This window comes from Sphaerodactylus townsendi, linkage group LG01 (assembly GCF_021028975.2).
Source record: "Sphaerodactylus townsendi isolate TG3544 linkage group LG01, MPM_Stown_v2.3, whole genome shotgun sequence".
NCBI lineage: Eukaryota > Metazoa > Chordata > Lepidosauria > Squamata > Sphaerodactylidae > Sphaerodactylus > Sphaerodactylus townsendi.
The window spans coordinates 112,652,462-112,668,340 of NC_059425.1; the positions used below are offsets into that span (position 1 = coordinate 112,652,462).

General features: G+C 43.1%; 1 protein-coding gene across 5 annotated transcripts; it reads right to left on the reverse strand.

Moving 5' to 3' along the window:
- Nucleotides 1-441: 441 nt before the first annotated feature.
- Nucleotides 442-15,433, reverse strand: RNF146 (ring finger protein 146). 5 transcript variants are annotated; one of them, XM_048491151.1, is made up of 4 exons: nucleotides 15,286-15,399; nucleotides 14,044-14,086; nucleotides 5,498-5,658; nucleotides 442-2,192 (listed from the first exon to the last, which is right to left on the reverse strand). In XM_048491151.1, exon 4 carries the CDS (start codon nucleotides 2,189-2,191, stop codon nucleotides 1,142-1,144), a length of 1,050 nt encoding a protein of 349 aa, XP_048347108.1. In that variant the 5' UTR covers nucleotide 2,192; nucleotides 5,498-5,658; nucleotides 14,044-14,086; nucleotides 15,286-15,399; the 3' UTR covers nucleotides 442-1,141. The 5 variants fall into 5 exon arrangements, with proteins under 5 accessions (XP_048347108.1, XP_048347131.1, XP_048347099.1 ...); XM_048491174.1 differs by having other exon boundaries at nucleotides 5,498-5,651; nucleotides 15,286-15,396; XM_048491142.1 differs by lacking the exon at nucleotides 14,044-14,086 and having other exon boundaries at nucleotides 15,286-15,433.
- Nucleotides 15,434-15,879: the final 446 nt, after the last annotated feature.

A 15,879-nucleotide genomic window follows, 5' to 3' on the forward strand; every position in this document is an offset into this window, starting at 1 on the left:
GTAGTGCAACATTAATTGTAGGTATCTGTTCATTGTTAATACAATAAGACAGTTGCTATTCTGATTTTAGAACTGAGTTCCTTCACAAGTGCATACATGCCCATTATACTTTATCTACAGCTGCGCAATTTGTCAAAGGGAGCTTTTTGTTTTCACTAAAGTCAGATTGATTGTTGTCAGAATAGACATGGCAAGAAAAGTAGCACCATGAATGATTTTTAAAGTACTACATCAGACCTCTTTTCCGACAAAGTATTGGCTACATGACTGTGGTGTCTGAATATCTTAGACTCAGGGTGGGGCGACTATAAATTTCAATGCATTTGGTTAACCAGTGTAAAAGGTAGAACCAATCACATCTGAAAAATGATAAGTGTCTCTGTTGCAAATGTCCTCTTCAGGGTCACTTGGGCACAGTGGTATGTGGAAACAGTGCTCAGGTTGTTGATAAAATGTAGTTTATTAAATTATAAATTTTGTAACAAAAACAAGACAGATCAAGAGACTCAAACGAGCTACAGGGACTAGACAGAAGAGCCAATGAAGACACCATGAAGTTTACAAGTAAAACTCTGCAACAGAATTTTTACATTTAATTCAGGAAGATGATTGCTCTTTGCCTTAGTAAAACATCTGAATTTCATAAGTCACACCTATTTTCTCACATAAAATGAAGAATCCTGCTCATACCCAAACTCTTATCCATTTCCAGTTTTAATGTTCCTCCCTTACATTGATCCATGCAGATAGTAAAGTTACTTAATGCAACAGAGAATGATGACAGCTCCAAGTTTTACAGTGAATATACATTGGTCAAAAAAGGATAGGATTTCACTGTGGCAAAGGGGAAAAATACTACAAAATAAAACATGAAAGACATTTACAAAAACAAAACTGGGTATTGCTAAGTAGCGGTCAAACCATTAACACACCCCCAGTTTTTCTTTTCTTTTTTAACATTGAAAGTCTTCCAGCCAAGACATGTTAAGAGACTGCCTTTGAAGTCAGAGGCCTTTGTTTTTCCTTTTCCCCAGCCACCCACCCCCAAACACTTTAAAACACACTGCTAGACTGGAGTGCAATGTCAATACAGACAAAATATACAGGTACCAGACTTGAGTTTTCAAACATGGCTCTAGATTTAAACTTCAGTTACTGTGCACTGTCCATCAGGCCTTCTAGATCTCACACTGGTGCTTTCCACCCCATTCCCTGCCACTGGTCTATCCAAGGCTGGCTGATTTGCATTCAGATGTCTCTGCTGAGCAGAGGATTCAGGCAGCTGAAGCTGGGCAGACACATCCTCACTATCGCTGCTAGCATCCGATTCTGTTTCCTCAATAGAGGTGTCAACAACTGGCACCCTACCAGAAGATGATGATTCATGATCTTCCTCTCCCTCTCCCCTATGGCTCCTTTCAACCATACTGTCTCCATTTATTTGTAAGTTGGCAAAAGAGTTCTCTAGGGTGCTTGCATCAGGTGATGGCGTTGCAGGACTTGTCAGCTGACCATCTAGTGACGGTAGGGGTCTAACAGAAACAGGTGGTAGAGGCTGCCCAGCAGCAGCCCCTAGAGCTGGTGTACTGTCTGCACCATCAGCAGAGCTCTCTCTTGCTAGATTGATAGCATTAGAGTCACAGTCCAACCTAAGCCCAGCCACTCCCTTCTTTGGAATATCTATTATGTCCCGTTTTATTTTCCTGCGACGTCCATGCTCATTTCTCCTATACTGAACCATGTTCTCAAGATCTGCCACATACAAGAACCCAGCAATTAACATTTCAGTACTCTTTTTACCTTTAGAAAAAGCTTCTTCCAGCTCCCTACTGGTACGTTCATCATATTGCCACCAGCCATTTCTGCCTTCATAGTACCAAGCATATTCCCCATTGCCTCGACTGGCTGCTTTGAGTTCCTCAGGTGATAGTAAGGTTGGTTTATCAAGGAAGTCCTCTGGGATCTCTTGCCGACAGAGTGCACATCGCTTGCCAAGCCAGGAAGCTCCTTTCACACACAGATAGCAGAAGACATGTTTACAAGGCAGACTCACAGGATGGACACATGTTTGCAGACAGATAGCACATTCAGGGACCATAAGGGATGGTGCTGAGCTGGAACATGGCTCATTTGTCTTTCTGTTTGTGGGAAGCATGTTGATTGAATGATCGATTTCACCACAACCGGCCATCCTAGAAAGGATCAAAAGGGTCCTTTAGTTTTGCACAACAGTGTAATCCAGTTGTTTGTAACTCCAAGAGCACTTCAGCTGTAAAGTTTTTAAAAATACATAAGCATTCAAGACACAGTGGTCTAGAGATATGTGAATCTCAAATCGGTTCAGAAACCCTCTTATGGCCAGTTACTTTCAACTCTACAATTTGAATCTAAACCAGGAAATATAGCATACTTGAGTTTGTGTTTGTTTATAAAAGGTTTGCAAACTGAACAAATAGTTCATCTTCAAGGTGCAAACCAGCCCCAGGAAAGATTTCCAAAACTTTCTAACAGTCTAGGAGTGCCCCTTTTCTGGAGCTTTCCCTCCATTCTCTTTTTGCCACCACAAATAGAGGATTGCCACTGCTGTTCTGCGTTTTTTTTTTTAAATTTTTATACCGCCCTATCCCCGAGGGGCTCCGGGCGGTGTACAACAATAAACATAATAAAATGGCAAAATCTTTAAAAGCTGCGATAAAACAGTAAAAGCTAAATCTTATAAATACAATAAAATACAATAAAAATACAATAATATAATACAATAAAAATACAATAATAAATATAAATTGCATCCAGCTGCTCCATATTTGAAATCCTCTCCCCAAGAAGGAGGAATGGCAGGTCCCAGATGTAGAGGGCCATGAGGCAGAGGGCCATGAAAGGGGGAGGCACCATCAGCGGCCGGTTCCTCCAAAGGCCCGGCGGAACAGCTCCGTCTTACAGGCCCTGCGGAACTCACCAAGGTCCCGCAGGGCCCGGACAGTTGGAGGAAGAGCGTTCCACCAGGCCGGGGCCAGAGCCGTGAAGGCCCTGGCCCGTGTGGAGGCCAGCCGCATCACCGAGGGGCCAGGGACCACAAGTAGGTTGGCCTCAACTGATCGAAGAGGCCGTACAGGGACATATGGGGTGATGCGGTCTCGAAGATACGATGGTCCCAGGCCGTGTAAGGCCTTAAAGGTCAACACCAACACCTTGAAGATGATCCGGAACTCTACTGGGAGCCAATGCAGCTGACGCAGCACAGGCTGGATGTGTTCCCAGGTGGCGCTGCCTGTGAGCAAACGCGCTGCCGCATGCTGCACCAGTTTTAGTCTCCGGATCAAACGCAAGGGAAGGCCAGCGTAGAGCGAGTTACAATAGTCTAATCTGGAGATGACCGTTGCATGGATCACTGTGGCTAGATCCGCTTGGGAGAGGAAGGGGCCCAGCTGCCGGGCCTGGCGAAGATGGAAAAAGGCAATCCTGAGGCTGAGGAGACTAGCTTCTCTCATCAATACTCATTCTAATGAAGAATAAACAACATTCAAAGAAGAAATGTTTCTGGATTTCCACTTTGCTGCTATGGCTCAAGAGGACACTCATCAAAATTGTGCCAACCGTGATTTTAAATTGACACAGATAAACACCCATTTTCTGTGCCTTATCTGTCTGGGGAAATCACACAGCAGAGCTACCTGCAATTTGTGTCACCAGTATACCCCTGATGGCACGATTGGACAGAGCTGGACCAAAATAGCTCTTTTTCAAAGGTTTTAGTTGTGCACCAGCCTGAATGAAGGCAGCTTCCCTCTCTGTAGTGAGGGTTGATCTGTCCGGGCCTTGGATTCACTGACTCTTTTCAAAGGCTTTGATGTGACGAATTCAACAGTAAAGATTATCCATCTAGTGAGAGAATCTCCATATGCAAATATATCTCTCCCTCAAAACAGCACAACATTTACTCACTTTTAAAATAATTTGATATAAAGTGAACAACTGAGATCTGATGGAACCTCTGCACAGAAGACTTGGTTGTCACTAGGGTAAGCAACGTTCTGTAGATTCCACTTCCATCCACCAAATGAGACAATCCTCAAGAAATCCCAGTAATAAAACTGCGGATGGACTTTTCAAGAGAGGGAATGCTACTCTCAAAAGGCCAGGATGTTCCTGATTGTATTGTGTTCTATTTTTATATGCTGCTGCGATGATGACTTATAGTTTCCTACTTATACAGAAGCTGCCTTGTACTGAGTCAGACCACAGCTATATCAGGGTTAGTATTGTCTAATGATTGGCAATGACTCTACAGGTTCTGCCTGCAAAGCAAAAGTTCTACAACTAAGTCACTTCTCCACCCTAATTAATAAATTAAGTCTTTGTCATAACTCTAATTAACCATGATTTAGTTTAAATAATTAAATTTGCAATTGCCACGCCACTCTTCCAAAAATGTCCTCCTGCTCACTGTACAGCAACAATGTACATAGACCTTCCCAAGAGTGCTCATTCTCTGTACTCGCTAACAAATCGGCTGATATTTTGATCTGTAGGAGTAACACCAATTTAGGTGAAGAACGGTTTCATTCTTGGGAAATAGGGTAGTGATATTCTGCTTCTCAGGAAAGTGTTCTCCCCCTCTGACCCCTGAATACCAAGGCCCTTTCCGCACAGGCGGTAAAGAGTGCCCCGGGACGCTAAAAACAGCGTCCCTGGGGAGGGGTTCGCACGGCCGCTGCTGCTGCATTGCAGCAGCGCCAGCCTCGCAACCCCCAAGCAGTGTGAAGATGCTGCTTCCGAACCTCACTCCCCCAGTGAGGTTTTTCGGAAGCAGCGTCTTCCAACAGCAGCAGCTGGAAGGCACCATTTCCCCCCGCACCGTCCCATAACGCTTACTTCGTCTCCTGGCTTCCAGCTCATTGCAGAGGCCAGGAAACACGCCGCCCTGGCCTGCGACTCCAGAGCTGTCGCTCCAGCCTGCAGGGGCGTGTCCCCTGGCCTCTGCGATGAGCTGGAAGCCAGGAGATGAGGTAAGCATTCAGCGAAGGCGCAGCCTTCGCCACCGGCTGCTGGCCTCCCGGGACTGCTCATGCGAACGGTCCCGGGGGTGTGTGTCGGCATTGTATATGCTGACACACACACACATACACACACACACACCCCGCACCGTTGCAGTGCAGAAAGGACCCAAGTTTGGTTGGTGTGTTTTTCTGCTGTCCTTTATACTCAAAATGTCTTGCTGCCCAAAAACACTGTGGGAGAAGATCCTACTTTATAGCTGACAGTGATTGAAAGAACTTTCCGTGGCACAGTTCCACCATGATGCATGTGGGAAAAAGGGGGGGGGGGAGACTACCCCAACTACAGGTGCAACAGGCAGGACAGCGAGTTCCCTTGCACCAGTGTTATCGTTTCAATGCACTGATTTCACAGTGTCATTTGTAATGCATATGTGAAATCCAACTCACTGATTTTGAACTGATGCATTCATACCGGGACTACTTCATAACAAAAATCTTACCTTCCTTTCTTTTTTTATAACTCTTCTTGAAACATGTTGCAAAATTAAGAGGTCATCGTTACACACATCCAGTCAGACCTGAGTGACTAGTTTCCCGCTGATGGCTCATTCCTCTTGTGCTTTGCTTGCTGAATGCACGCGATGTCTACTTGCACTGGAAGCTGAGAGAAAAATAAGGACGATAAAAGTACTACTCTAACCCTAGAGAAACTAATTGGAAGTTAACAGCAACACACATGCTTGTGATGATATTACTTTTTTCCTTCCATGAATTTGTTTTCTTATCCCAAAAATGTAGACCCTCACCTTTCTGCCCTATCAAAATGGCTATTAAATTAAAACATGTGGGGATGCATGAAATGGGGGGAGCTCTCCCCTCCGTTAGCTCTCCCCCCACACACACATATATTCATCCCAACAGCAACACTACAGGGCTTAATGTGGCTTCTGGTTACCTCTGCACACAATAGCAAGGATGCTAGGACTGCTGCAGCTCCTGGACACCCACCAATCCCCAGCCTTGCTGCCGGCCTGCTGCAGCTTCTTCCTCCACCAGTTTCACTACATTCACCAGGGTTGCTGTGGCTCCTGGCCACCCTTCCCAAGTGCAACTCGGGACCAGGTGCAACTCCTGGGCTTGCCACTGGCATAGCCGCAGCTTCTTCCCCCTATCAGTGTGACCATCCTGCAGCCACCATAGCTCCTGGCCACCTACCCATTCCCAAGAATGCATAGAAGATGTGGTATGTGCTTTGTCTATGTGAAGACAACAATCTTATTTGATTCAACCCCCCCGGTGTGTTTTTTCAGATTTTTCTGCAAAGCCCAAGTTTGTAGGAAAAGCTATTTAGTGCCACTGTGGCCCCAATCCATAGATTTAAATATCCACAGATGGGGTCAGACTTCACTATTAGACATATAGATATTATATAGATAGATATAATATATCCCAGTGTAGCATACCTGAAAGTTTTTCTCAGAAACTAGCAGTTCTAGCCTAGAACTGTAACCCTTAGGAAACCTGGGAACCAGTCTACTGGCAGGTTAACACTACCATGCTATTCCCTAACTGTACCAGAGATAATAAAGAATGTTCGCTATAGAACAGTGACATTTCAACCACTTTAGTGAGGGCAAATATTCCCTTCATTCTGAATCACCTTCTAAAAGCAATCTGGTAATTCCATTCATAACCTGCTCCTGAGCATTGGCCAACCTTATACAGTCTGAGCTTTTAAAAACACAAAATGGAATGCTTTGTGCCTAGATACTTCTATGATTAAGAAGCATTACATCTGATTTGCTGCAGAAGAGGTTATGCTGAAAGGCACTTGTAATGAACTTGAGCATGCAGCACTGTGTATTGCCAAAGCAAATCTATTTAAGTGAAATTTTACTGTGTATGTTAGTATGCAGCTGAGAAGATAAGGAATAGACAGGCCCTCAAAAGAGGTTAATGGTAATGTAAATTACTCAAAAGAAACCTGGGGATGTTTTGGGTGACCTTCTAATTAAAACTCTGTTGAATAATGGCCTCTCCATACTGAAATCTCTTACATGCCACAGAATTATTTTATGAAAGATTTCTTTTTAAGTGCCACACAAGCAGGTGACAAACCGCTTAACTCAGTGAATGTAACTCTTATAAACTCAAGAAGGTCATCTCTGTAATGGCATAAAATATTAAATGAAGATTCTTAGTGAGTTGCTTTGACCCCACTTGTCTCTTTTCTTTACTACTCTATATAACCACTGGCATCTCTTAAATCCTACTAAATCTTTCTTCATTCCCTCTAAACTTTCTTTTCTCTGTACCCCATCACTTATGCTGTTGCTACTCCCTTCATCCCCCTACCACAATGCACAGCACTTTTCCTTAACTGCACCTTCACAAGTTTTGTTTACCAGCTAAGAAACTTTTCAACAACATTCACCACTACACAGTTCTCTCCATGTCCCATTATTCCCCTGTCTCTGCACCCTAATAACTCAGTTGTACTTTACTATTTCAGTCTTTTTTGGGAGAAGGGGGCCATTTCACATACACACACTCCTCCCATCACTCCTTAACAGCAACAGTACACACTGTGTTCATTCTTCCAGTAACCCATATAGGAAACTGAATCTCAGGTGCCACAGTGGGCTGGCTGTAATAAGCTGTGGCACTGAAAATTGCAGTCACAGCTGACTCATGGCGACCCTGTACAGTTTTCAAGGCAAGAGACATTGGGAGGTGGTTTGCCACTGTCTGTGTGGGCTGAGAGGGTTCTAAGGGGACTGCGACTGGCACAAAGCCACCCAGCAGGCTTCATGTGGACAAGTGGAGAATCAAACCTGGTTCTGCAAATTAGAGTCCACCACTCTTAAGCATAATACTATGCTGGCTCTTTGTAATAAGGAACAAAAACTAATATAAACTCCACCATATGTCTTTGCATATGGTGTGATAAGCACATTTTCTCATGTCCACTCTGGATGGGTTTGGGCAAGATTTAGACAAACACTGGGCACATGGAATTCCTGCCCCCACCGGGAACACAAATAGGTAAAGAACAACGCCCCAAAGCAATGGGCACCAATTGGCTAGTGGAGAAATAAACGATTAAATATAGAGGAACTAATCTGAATTTACTCCAATTTTAACATGGGGTATACTTTCACTGACATAAATGAAAAAGCATGCAATTATCTTCAGGAGACACTAATCACAGTATAATTATAAAATGATAGCAAGGAAGTTTTTTTGACAGCTGCACAGCCCTACCAGCACATTTAGAAAATGCTTTCATTAATATACCCCAGTCTAAGATTTTCAGTTCAAGCTTAGACTGAAGTAACTCCATAGATACACATTAACCGTAGAATATTTGCACCAAGGTCTGGGCAAGACCTTAATGCAAATATCTTTTTATATGCAAGTCTGCATTTTTTTTACTAATCAATAATCTTCCTCACCTTTCACTTCCAACAGCCACTCTGATCGGTGTTCTTACATACTTGCAAATTAATAAACTCAGCATTTAAAATATGCACAGCAGCTGAAGCCAGGTTCAGGTAAAGTACCTTATGTTTCATATATGGCTGAGAATAAGGTGCTGTTCATGAACTCTGATGAACATCTGAAATTTTTGGCTTCACCAAGGACCAGCACAGATCTAACACTGAACCACAGTTTAGAGATCCAGCAAGAGCTGTGGAATGACCCACCACATTCTCTCCTTTTTGTGTATGATTTTTTCCGCAATTGTGGTTTGATGTTATAGCTGACATCTACCAAAAACAGCTCTGGACATTCCTTACCTCCAATCTGGAAGCTTAACTGCTATCTGAAATTAAATCCATTCCTTCTTTAACACTAAAAACCACTTGGGTTGGTGCAATAGTAATAGACGAAGTCTGCAATGTGTAGTGCTGAATATCCATGCTGCAACTGTGATGCTCATGTGTTAGTTTATAACCTGGGGCCAAATAATACTTTTACAAAGTAGATAAAGTTACATTAAAATATTTTTTAATGTATTTGAAATTTCTGCTAAAATCAATACCCTAAATTCATACCCAAATATAAGCTTGACTTACTAAAACTACCTATTTCACTCAGTATTAACTACTTTCCCTTCCCTAAAGTTCTCATTAAATAAGTTCAGAGAGCTTGGGGGAGAAGCAAGGTTACAGGGAAGGCAAGACGTCTACTGTTTTCCTTCCCCCCTTTCTCATTTCCAAATTAAAGAAGTTGGCATTAGAACCAGCAAAAGAAGGAGGAAGAGGAAGAGGCACAGAAGCACAGAAGCAATGGGAACCTGACCAAATAGTTCTAGTAACCCACCTTTCCTACCCAGTGAATCTCCACTGTGAGGGTTGGGGGGGGGGGGGTAGGGAAAAAATCCCATTTTAAGAGAGAGAGAGAGAGAACAGTTCTTGGAGAGGGACAGACATGAGCAGTAATACTTGAGACACAGACAAAGGACTTTGGGGTGCTGAAGGAGACTAGCATTGCCACAAGTGGCCAGCCAGAAGGAGAAAGGTTAACCTTAGATGGAACAGTCTGAACTAAGGAAAAGAGGATTATTTTTGTTCACTTCACTTATACCTCCCTTTCTCCCTAGCAGCAACCCAAAGTGGCTTTCATCATTTCTCTCTCCTGTCCTCCATTTTATTTTTATAACCACCTTGCAAGGTGTGTGAGTGGGCCAAGGCTATTCAGCAAGCTTTAATTGGCAGAATGGGGGTTCAAATCTGAGTTTCTTCTTTCTCCTTGAAAATTTTTATCCTGATCCCGAAAATTGGAGTTATTAGTCTTTGCAAATCAGGGAAACCTTATGCTTCGCTCATGCTTATCTAAGTATAAGAAGCAAGGGGAGTCTCTGCCTAGTTAGGAATTTCTTCCTATGTTGGTTCATTGGTTGAATTAAGGATGGAATTCTGATTTCTGTACAAGAGAGTCTGACTATGGGCCCTAATTCTATCAGTGGCTTGCTGGTGACAATAGAGAATAAAACTTTTTGTGAAAGGGAATGTGTGGGATAAAACTGGAGAGGTACACTCCTCAGTGGGGTCTAGCAGCTTGAAACCAGAGTCAATTATGTAACTCTCTCATTCCCCATGCTAAAAATAAGGGTCATTTTAACAGCGCTCCACCTTCTGACAACATTCAGTCCTGAACAAATGCCTGAATAAAGGGAAAGAATGGATGCAGATCAGTAAATTAATGTAAATGCAGACAACACTAATGCTGGTTAAAGATAAAGCTAGTGAAGGCTGAGTAGTCAGGCTTCCTTTGTGCAGGAGGTTGTTCTTCCTTTGAAACAGCTGGTTTGTAGTTCAGATGCAGCAGAATGGAGGCTTAAATTTTTATAGTATAGTGAACCTTTTATCTGCTTCAGTTGATATTCCAGCTATGGCCATTTCTCAAAAAAAAATGTGACATGATTGTGGTGATCCACAGTCTAATTATATTCAAATCAGAGTACTTCAATGTACTTTACATGGGGTTGCCTTGGGTCTCAGATTTAACTGGTTCAAAATGTAGAATACTGGTGGCAGCTCTATACAGGGATTGAATTACCATATTCCGAAAAATCTGCAGTGGCTGCCTGTTTATTTCAAGGGATAATTCTAAGCATTAGATCTTGCCTTGCAGACCCTACAGCCTTTGGGGTAACTGAACAAATGCCTCATCCCATATTATCCAGATTGCCAGTTAAGATCCTTCTTCACAGCTCTTTTGCTTTCGCACCACCTGCAGAAAAAAGGTAGCCATGTAGGGTCAGTAGGCTACAGTGAGGAGGGTGGAATCATTTCCCTTTGATATCACCTGTCTCTTTTCTCACTGCAACCTGCACATACTATGGTATTCCCCATTACTATGTACGGACAGTTAAGAAAACAAGCCAGAAGGAAGTGGATTCAGTGATGTTAGAGGAGAGTTTTGTGGATCCTGTAGAAAGCCAGAAAGGCACATCTGTGGGTTCTAGATTAAATCAAGCTTGAACTCTACTTAGAAGCTAAAATGACCAAACAGAGACTGTCATACTTTGGTCACATTATGAAAAGACAATAATGCTAGAGAAAGTTGAAGGCAGCAAGAAAAGACTCAACATCAGATGGGCTGACTTGATCAGGGAGCCACATCCCTCAATTTGCAAGACCTGAGCATGGCTTTTAACACAGGACGTTTTGGAAGTCATTGATTCATATGGCTGCAGTAAATCAGAAGCAACTTCACACAGACACACACCTTCCACTGACATATCAAATCAATTGTCTTTATGTGCTAGTCAAACCCTAGCATTTAACTGAAGGGTACCATTGGTTTTGTAGTTATGTTTTTATAGCCTCAGCAGTCTCAACGCTTAACCTCATCTTTGAGAATCCAAGTTTTTTTTTTGGGGGGGGGGGTAGGGGAAAGGAAAGGGGTAGGGGAATTAGTATATGCTAATTATAGTTTTTGATAAAGATATAACCGGTAAACCGGTAAAGATATAACCGGTAAAGATATAACCAGTAAACATTTCAAAAAGCAAACAACATTTTCTTTAAAAAATATTCAATCAATTTGGTCATTTTAAGTAGGCATCCCTTTACTTTTTCTCCTATTTACAGCTGACAGAGTCAATCTCTAATTTAAAAGCTTTTAAAAAAATCTTTTGCGCTCTTACTTTGAATATTCTATTAACTGGATGAAATGGCTTCAACTGGAAGAACTCCTGTAGCTAGAGGCATTATTAGAAGCATTCTGTAGCTTCTGTTTAAACCAAATATACTTATAAGTATTCAGTCCAATTAATTTAAGAGTTATGTTTAAAGTGATTTGCCCACTCATTTCAGCAAAAACAGTTTTCATCCTTAGAATGTCCAATTCTGATTGCATATCCTGGATGCAGCAGCTTTGTTTTTGTTGTGATTTGTGCCCATGGAAAGTTGCTGGTTGTTTTTGGATCATTGTTGTTCCGCCACGTACAGAAAATCTCTTATGTACTTTTGTTCTGTGCAGATATTTTCAGCAGTTACTAGACTTTTAATGGTGTCTATTGTCCAATGCAGTTATTTGCCTGTATATTTGAGTTTTTTAAAGGATCAAATATGCACACATCTTAATGAAAATATGGAAGCCTGCTCTATTCCTGGTGAGAAATGTAAGCACTTAGAAAAGTATGCAGAAATGGAAAGAAAAATAATACTTAAATGGTACAGAACTCCAATACAACTAGCTCATATGATTAGAGGACTTAGTCCAAAATGTTTGCACTGTGGAGAATTGGGGGCATATTACACTCATATGTGGATTGAATGTAAAGAGGTAAAACATTTTTGGGAAAAATATTATTGTATATAGAGAAACTTGTGAAGATTAAAATAGATTTAAACAAAGGTTTGCTGTTTACAGTAATAATTGAGAATAAAATAGATAAAATATGGTTTAATGTATAAAAGAATAAGAGCTGCACATGCAGTAATAGCATTGGGATGGAAAGATAAGAAGAAATGGACTATTTTGAAATGGTTTGAGTATATATGGGAACAAATTCAACTGGACATTTTTGAAATAATGGCAAGAAATAATTTTGGCAAGATAGACATTTTGAAGATATGGACACAATTTATGGACTGGATGAAAGACATTGGAGTCAAAGAAGAAATATGGGAGAAGAGAGTACAAAGAATGAACTTACTGCTGCTTACTTAAATAAATGGGACAGAAAATTGAGGGGGGAGGGGGAAAAGGGGGGAAAGTATGGTTTAGATTAGAATATGTCAACAAGAATGCATATATTGTATAAATGTACTGAAATTTCAAACTATACAATAAAAATTATTTTAAAAAGAAATTTAAGAACTTGCAAAAGACAACAAAGCACATGCATGTAAAATAATGCAACCTAACAAGAATCTACTACAAGATTTTTTGATCATGCTGCTGACACGGGTTACCCAATTTGCTGCTCTGCAAATATAAATTGCATTGACCAACTATTCCCAATAGTGTTTCAGATTCAGCACAGAAGCAATCTCATGTGTTCATTTATCAAAACTCATTCCACAAACCTATTTTCATCTCCTATTTATATCAGAGAAACACACTGCAGAAACTGACTGCTGCAATGAACAGCAGAGGTGCTTTCACTTAAGGGCATTTACAGCAGAATGCAGAGCCTGGGGGATGGGGGGGTGCCTCCAGAGGGCTTTTCAGTGGTGCAGAAAAGCAAAACACACAACCCCCCCCCTGCTGTCAAAAAACCTCCTCAATTGGGTTCAATGGGCTTACACCACCCAAAAAGGTAATTGGGCGTTGGCATCTCAAGGAGCAAAGCCAGGGTGGAAGTTGACTAAGGTCAGCCCCACCCCTGGCTATGCTTCCGGATTACCCTAGCCAACGGGGCTTGGAAATGGCGACTGCTTCCGGGATCAGGCACCTCCGAGCTGTGCGGCTCCCAGACACTCTCTTATCTGGTCTCTCTGTTAGCGCATTTGCCCCTTGTGCTGATAGGGTGCGCACCTGCGCCAACACAAGGCTGAATTGTAATCCAGTAATTACTACTAAGTGGTTTCTTTTCTATCCTTGTATCTCGCAATATAAAATTCAAGTTAAAGACAAAACTTTGAAGGGAAAAAAGGGAAGAATAAAAAGAAAGCAGTGTTAAGGTCAACAACACGTTATGCTTCTCCCAGAATTACTGTGTGGCAAAAAAAGTCATCTGAAAAAGTGCACATGCACACAAAAGCTTATACCAAGAATAAAACTTTCTTGGTCTTAAAAGGTGCAACAGACCACAAACTTTTTTCTGTTGCTTCACATCAATATAGCTACCCAACTGAATCTACTGCATAGACACCCATCAACAACACTAGGACCTTAGAAACTAGGATTTTGGAGGTGTAAGCTTTTAAGAGTCAAAACTCCCTTCGTCCAGAGTTTCAGATTACTTAGCCTATGCTAAGAAGAAAGTATGGTCCTTTTTATTTTTACTGGGATTCCACACATTTAGGATCATGACACAAACTGCTGCAATCAACAACTAGTCTCAATCAGAAGACAATGTACTGACCTGAAATAAGCACACTGCAATCAAGGTGAGGGTGATGGCTCTCCTGCAGTGACAAGACAAGGCATATGGGGTGATATGCATCACGTTAATCAGCTGGGCCATGTTCTGTATAGCCTCAAGGGGAGTACATCCCCAGCTACAGCTATAAAACAAGTGATCTATTCAAATGACTGATCCTAAGCTGTAATGCTTTAACTCCACAGACTGTGGCTATACTGCACAAACCAAAATAGGGCGTAGAGGAGTGGTGGCTTCTCCTAGCTGCAGATATTTGGACTACTGTCCAAGCAATATTGCTGACCTGAGGGCATTTGGCACCAAAACATAATTCTGACAAAGACGCACGACAGAACTTCAATTAGACAATACAGCAGTTCTTTCCCCAAATCATTTAAAGCCATTTAAGAGCATGATGGCAACACATTTGAGTTCTCTTAAAATTTTAACAGTAGTTATTTATCCACATTGCAAGATTTGTTGCACACATGGTTCATTGACATTTAGAGGTAGCAAATCACATGAAACAATCCCTTTGTTGTTAAACTGCACCAATAGCGACTTAAAATCCTGAAAGAATGTTTCGAATTAAAACGGTAAACAGTACCGGGCCTGACAACCAACTTGCCATCTCACTTTAGCAGTGCTGTCATGTAGGAGGATCCAACGCAGTTATTACAGCGACGGCAGCAGATAAGGGGCAGACCCATGGCTATTTTAGATCTTCCCCTTCTCCGTTTCCAGGGAACGGAAAGAGGGGGCAACGCGAGATCCTCAAGACAGGAGATGGAGTCTCGTGACAGCAAAGGTGGTCATGGCGAATAGCAACCCCACGCGCACCTCCCGATAGCCTTCGGATGCGAGGGGGAAGGGCGAGAGGGCATCGCGAGGCCGGCGCAAAACCAACAAAAGACCACCAGAAGAGAGGGGAGCAGAGCTCGCGAGAGAAAGGCCGGACATCGCTGACGACCCGCCGCGCGGCCCCCGGAGCTCGCGCTGTCCGCTTCAGGCGCGCGGCGGCACGCGACGACAACGACTTGGGGGCCTTTGTTTAGGGTTTGCCGCTGACCGGAAAGACGTGGGAGGGGGCTGCGCGGAAGGCAAAAAGGCGGCGGGCGGGCGAGGCAGGCCAGAGTCGCCACCTCCCCTGCGCAGACAGACAGGAGGAAGGGGAGGGGGAGCCCCGTTCCCAAAAGACAGGCTGCAGAACGGGCTCGCTCCATTCACTGTTTCCTACGCACTCACCTATCACCGACTCACCGCCGCCTGCTCCCTCCGCGAACGGAAAGAGCCGAGGAGACCCCACCGCCCCGTCCGCGCTCTCCCTGCCTGGCGATTATGTTGCGCCGTCCCCCCTCCCCCCACGCGAAGGCGCGAGCTCTGATGACGCCAGGAAAGAGGATGCGTCTGCGCGTGGGCGGAGCCTCGCTCCCGGACGGGTGGATGGGGGAAATTGCAGCGCCATCTATGCTTGAACGGTGGGTAGAGCAGCTGGTTCTTGCGGCATAAGCGGTTTTTTTTCACCGAAGCAGCCCTGCAGACGGGTCAAATAGATCTCTACGCATTCCGGATCCACTTTATTGGTTTGCGATTCTCGTGGGCCTAAAGTGGTGGCGTGGACTTTGACACTTCGGGCTGCAAGGGGAGGATTACCTTGGGAAACGTTCCAGATAACACAGTAAACCAAGAGAAGGAGCTGTTAACTGAAGTGCTAGGTTTCTTCCTGCGTGAATTTTGTGTGTCTGAAAAGCTCCATAGCTGGAGTCTGCCAGTCTCAAGTGGTGCAGTCCTTTGTACCACTGCAAAGCTTTGTCGTCTCATTCTCCTAAATCTCTGAAA

Coding starts and splice junctions, on each gene's coding strand:
- RNF146 (XM_048491142.1), bottom strand. CDS start 2,191: ATGGCCGGTTGTGGTGAAATCGATCATTCAATCAACATGCTTCCCACA.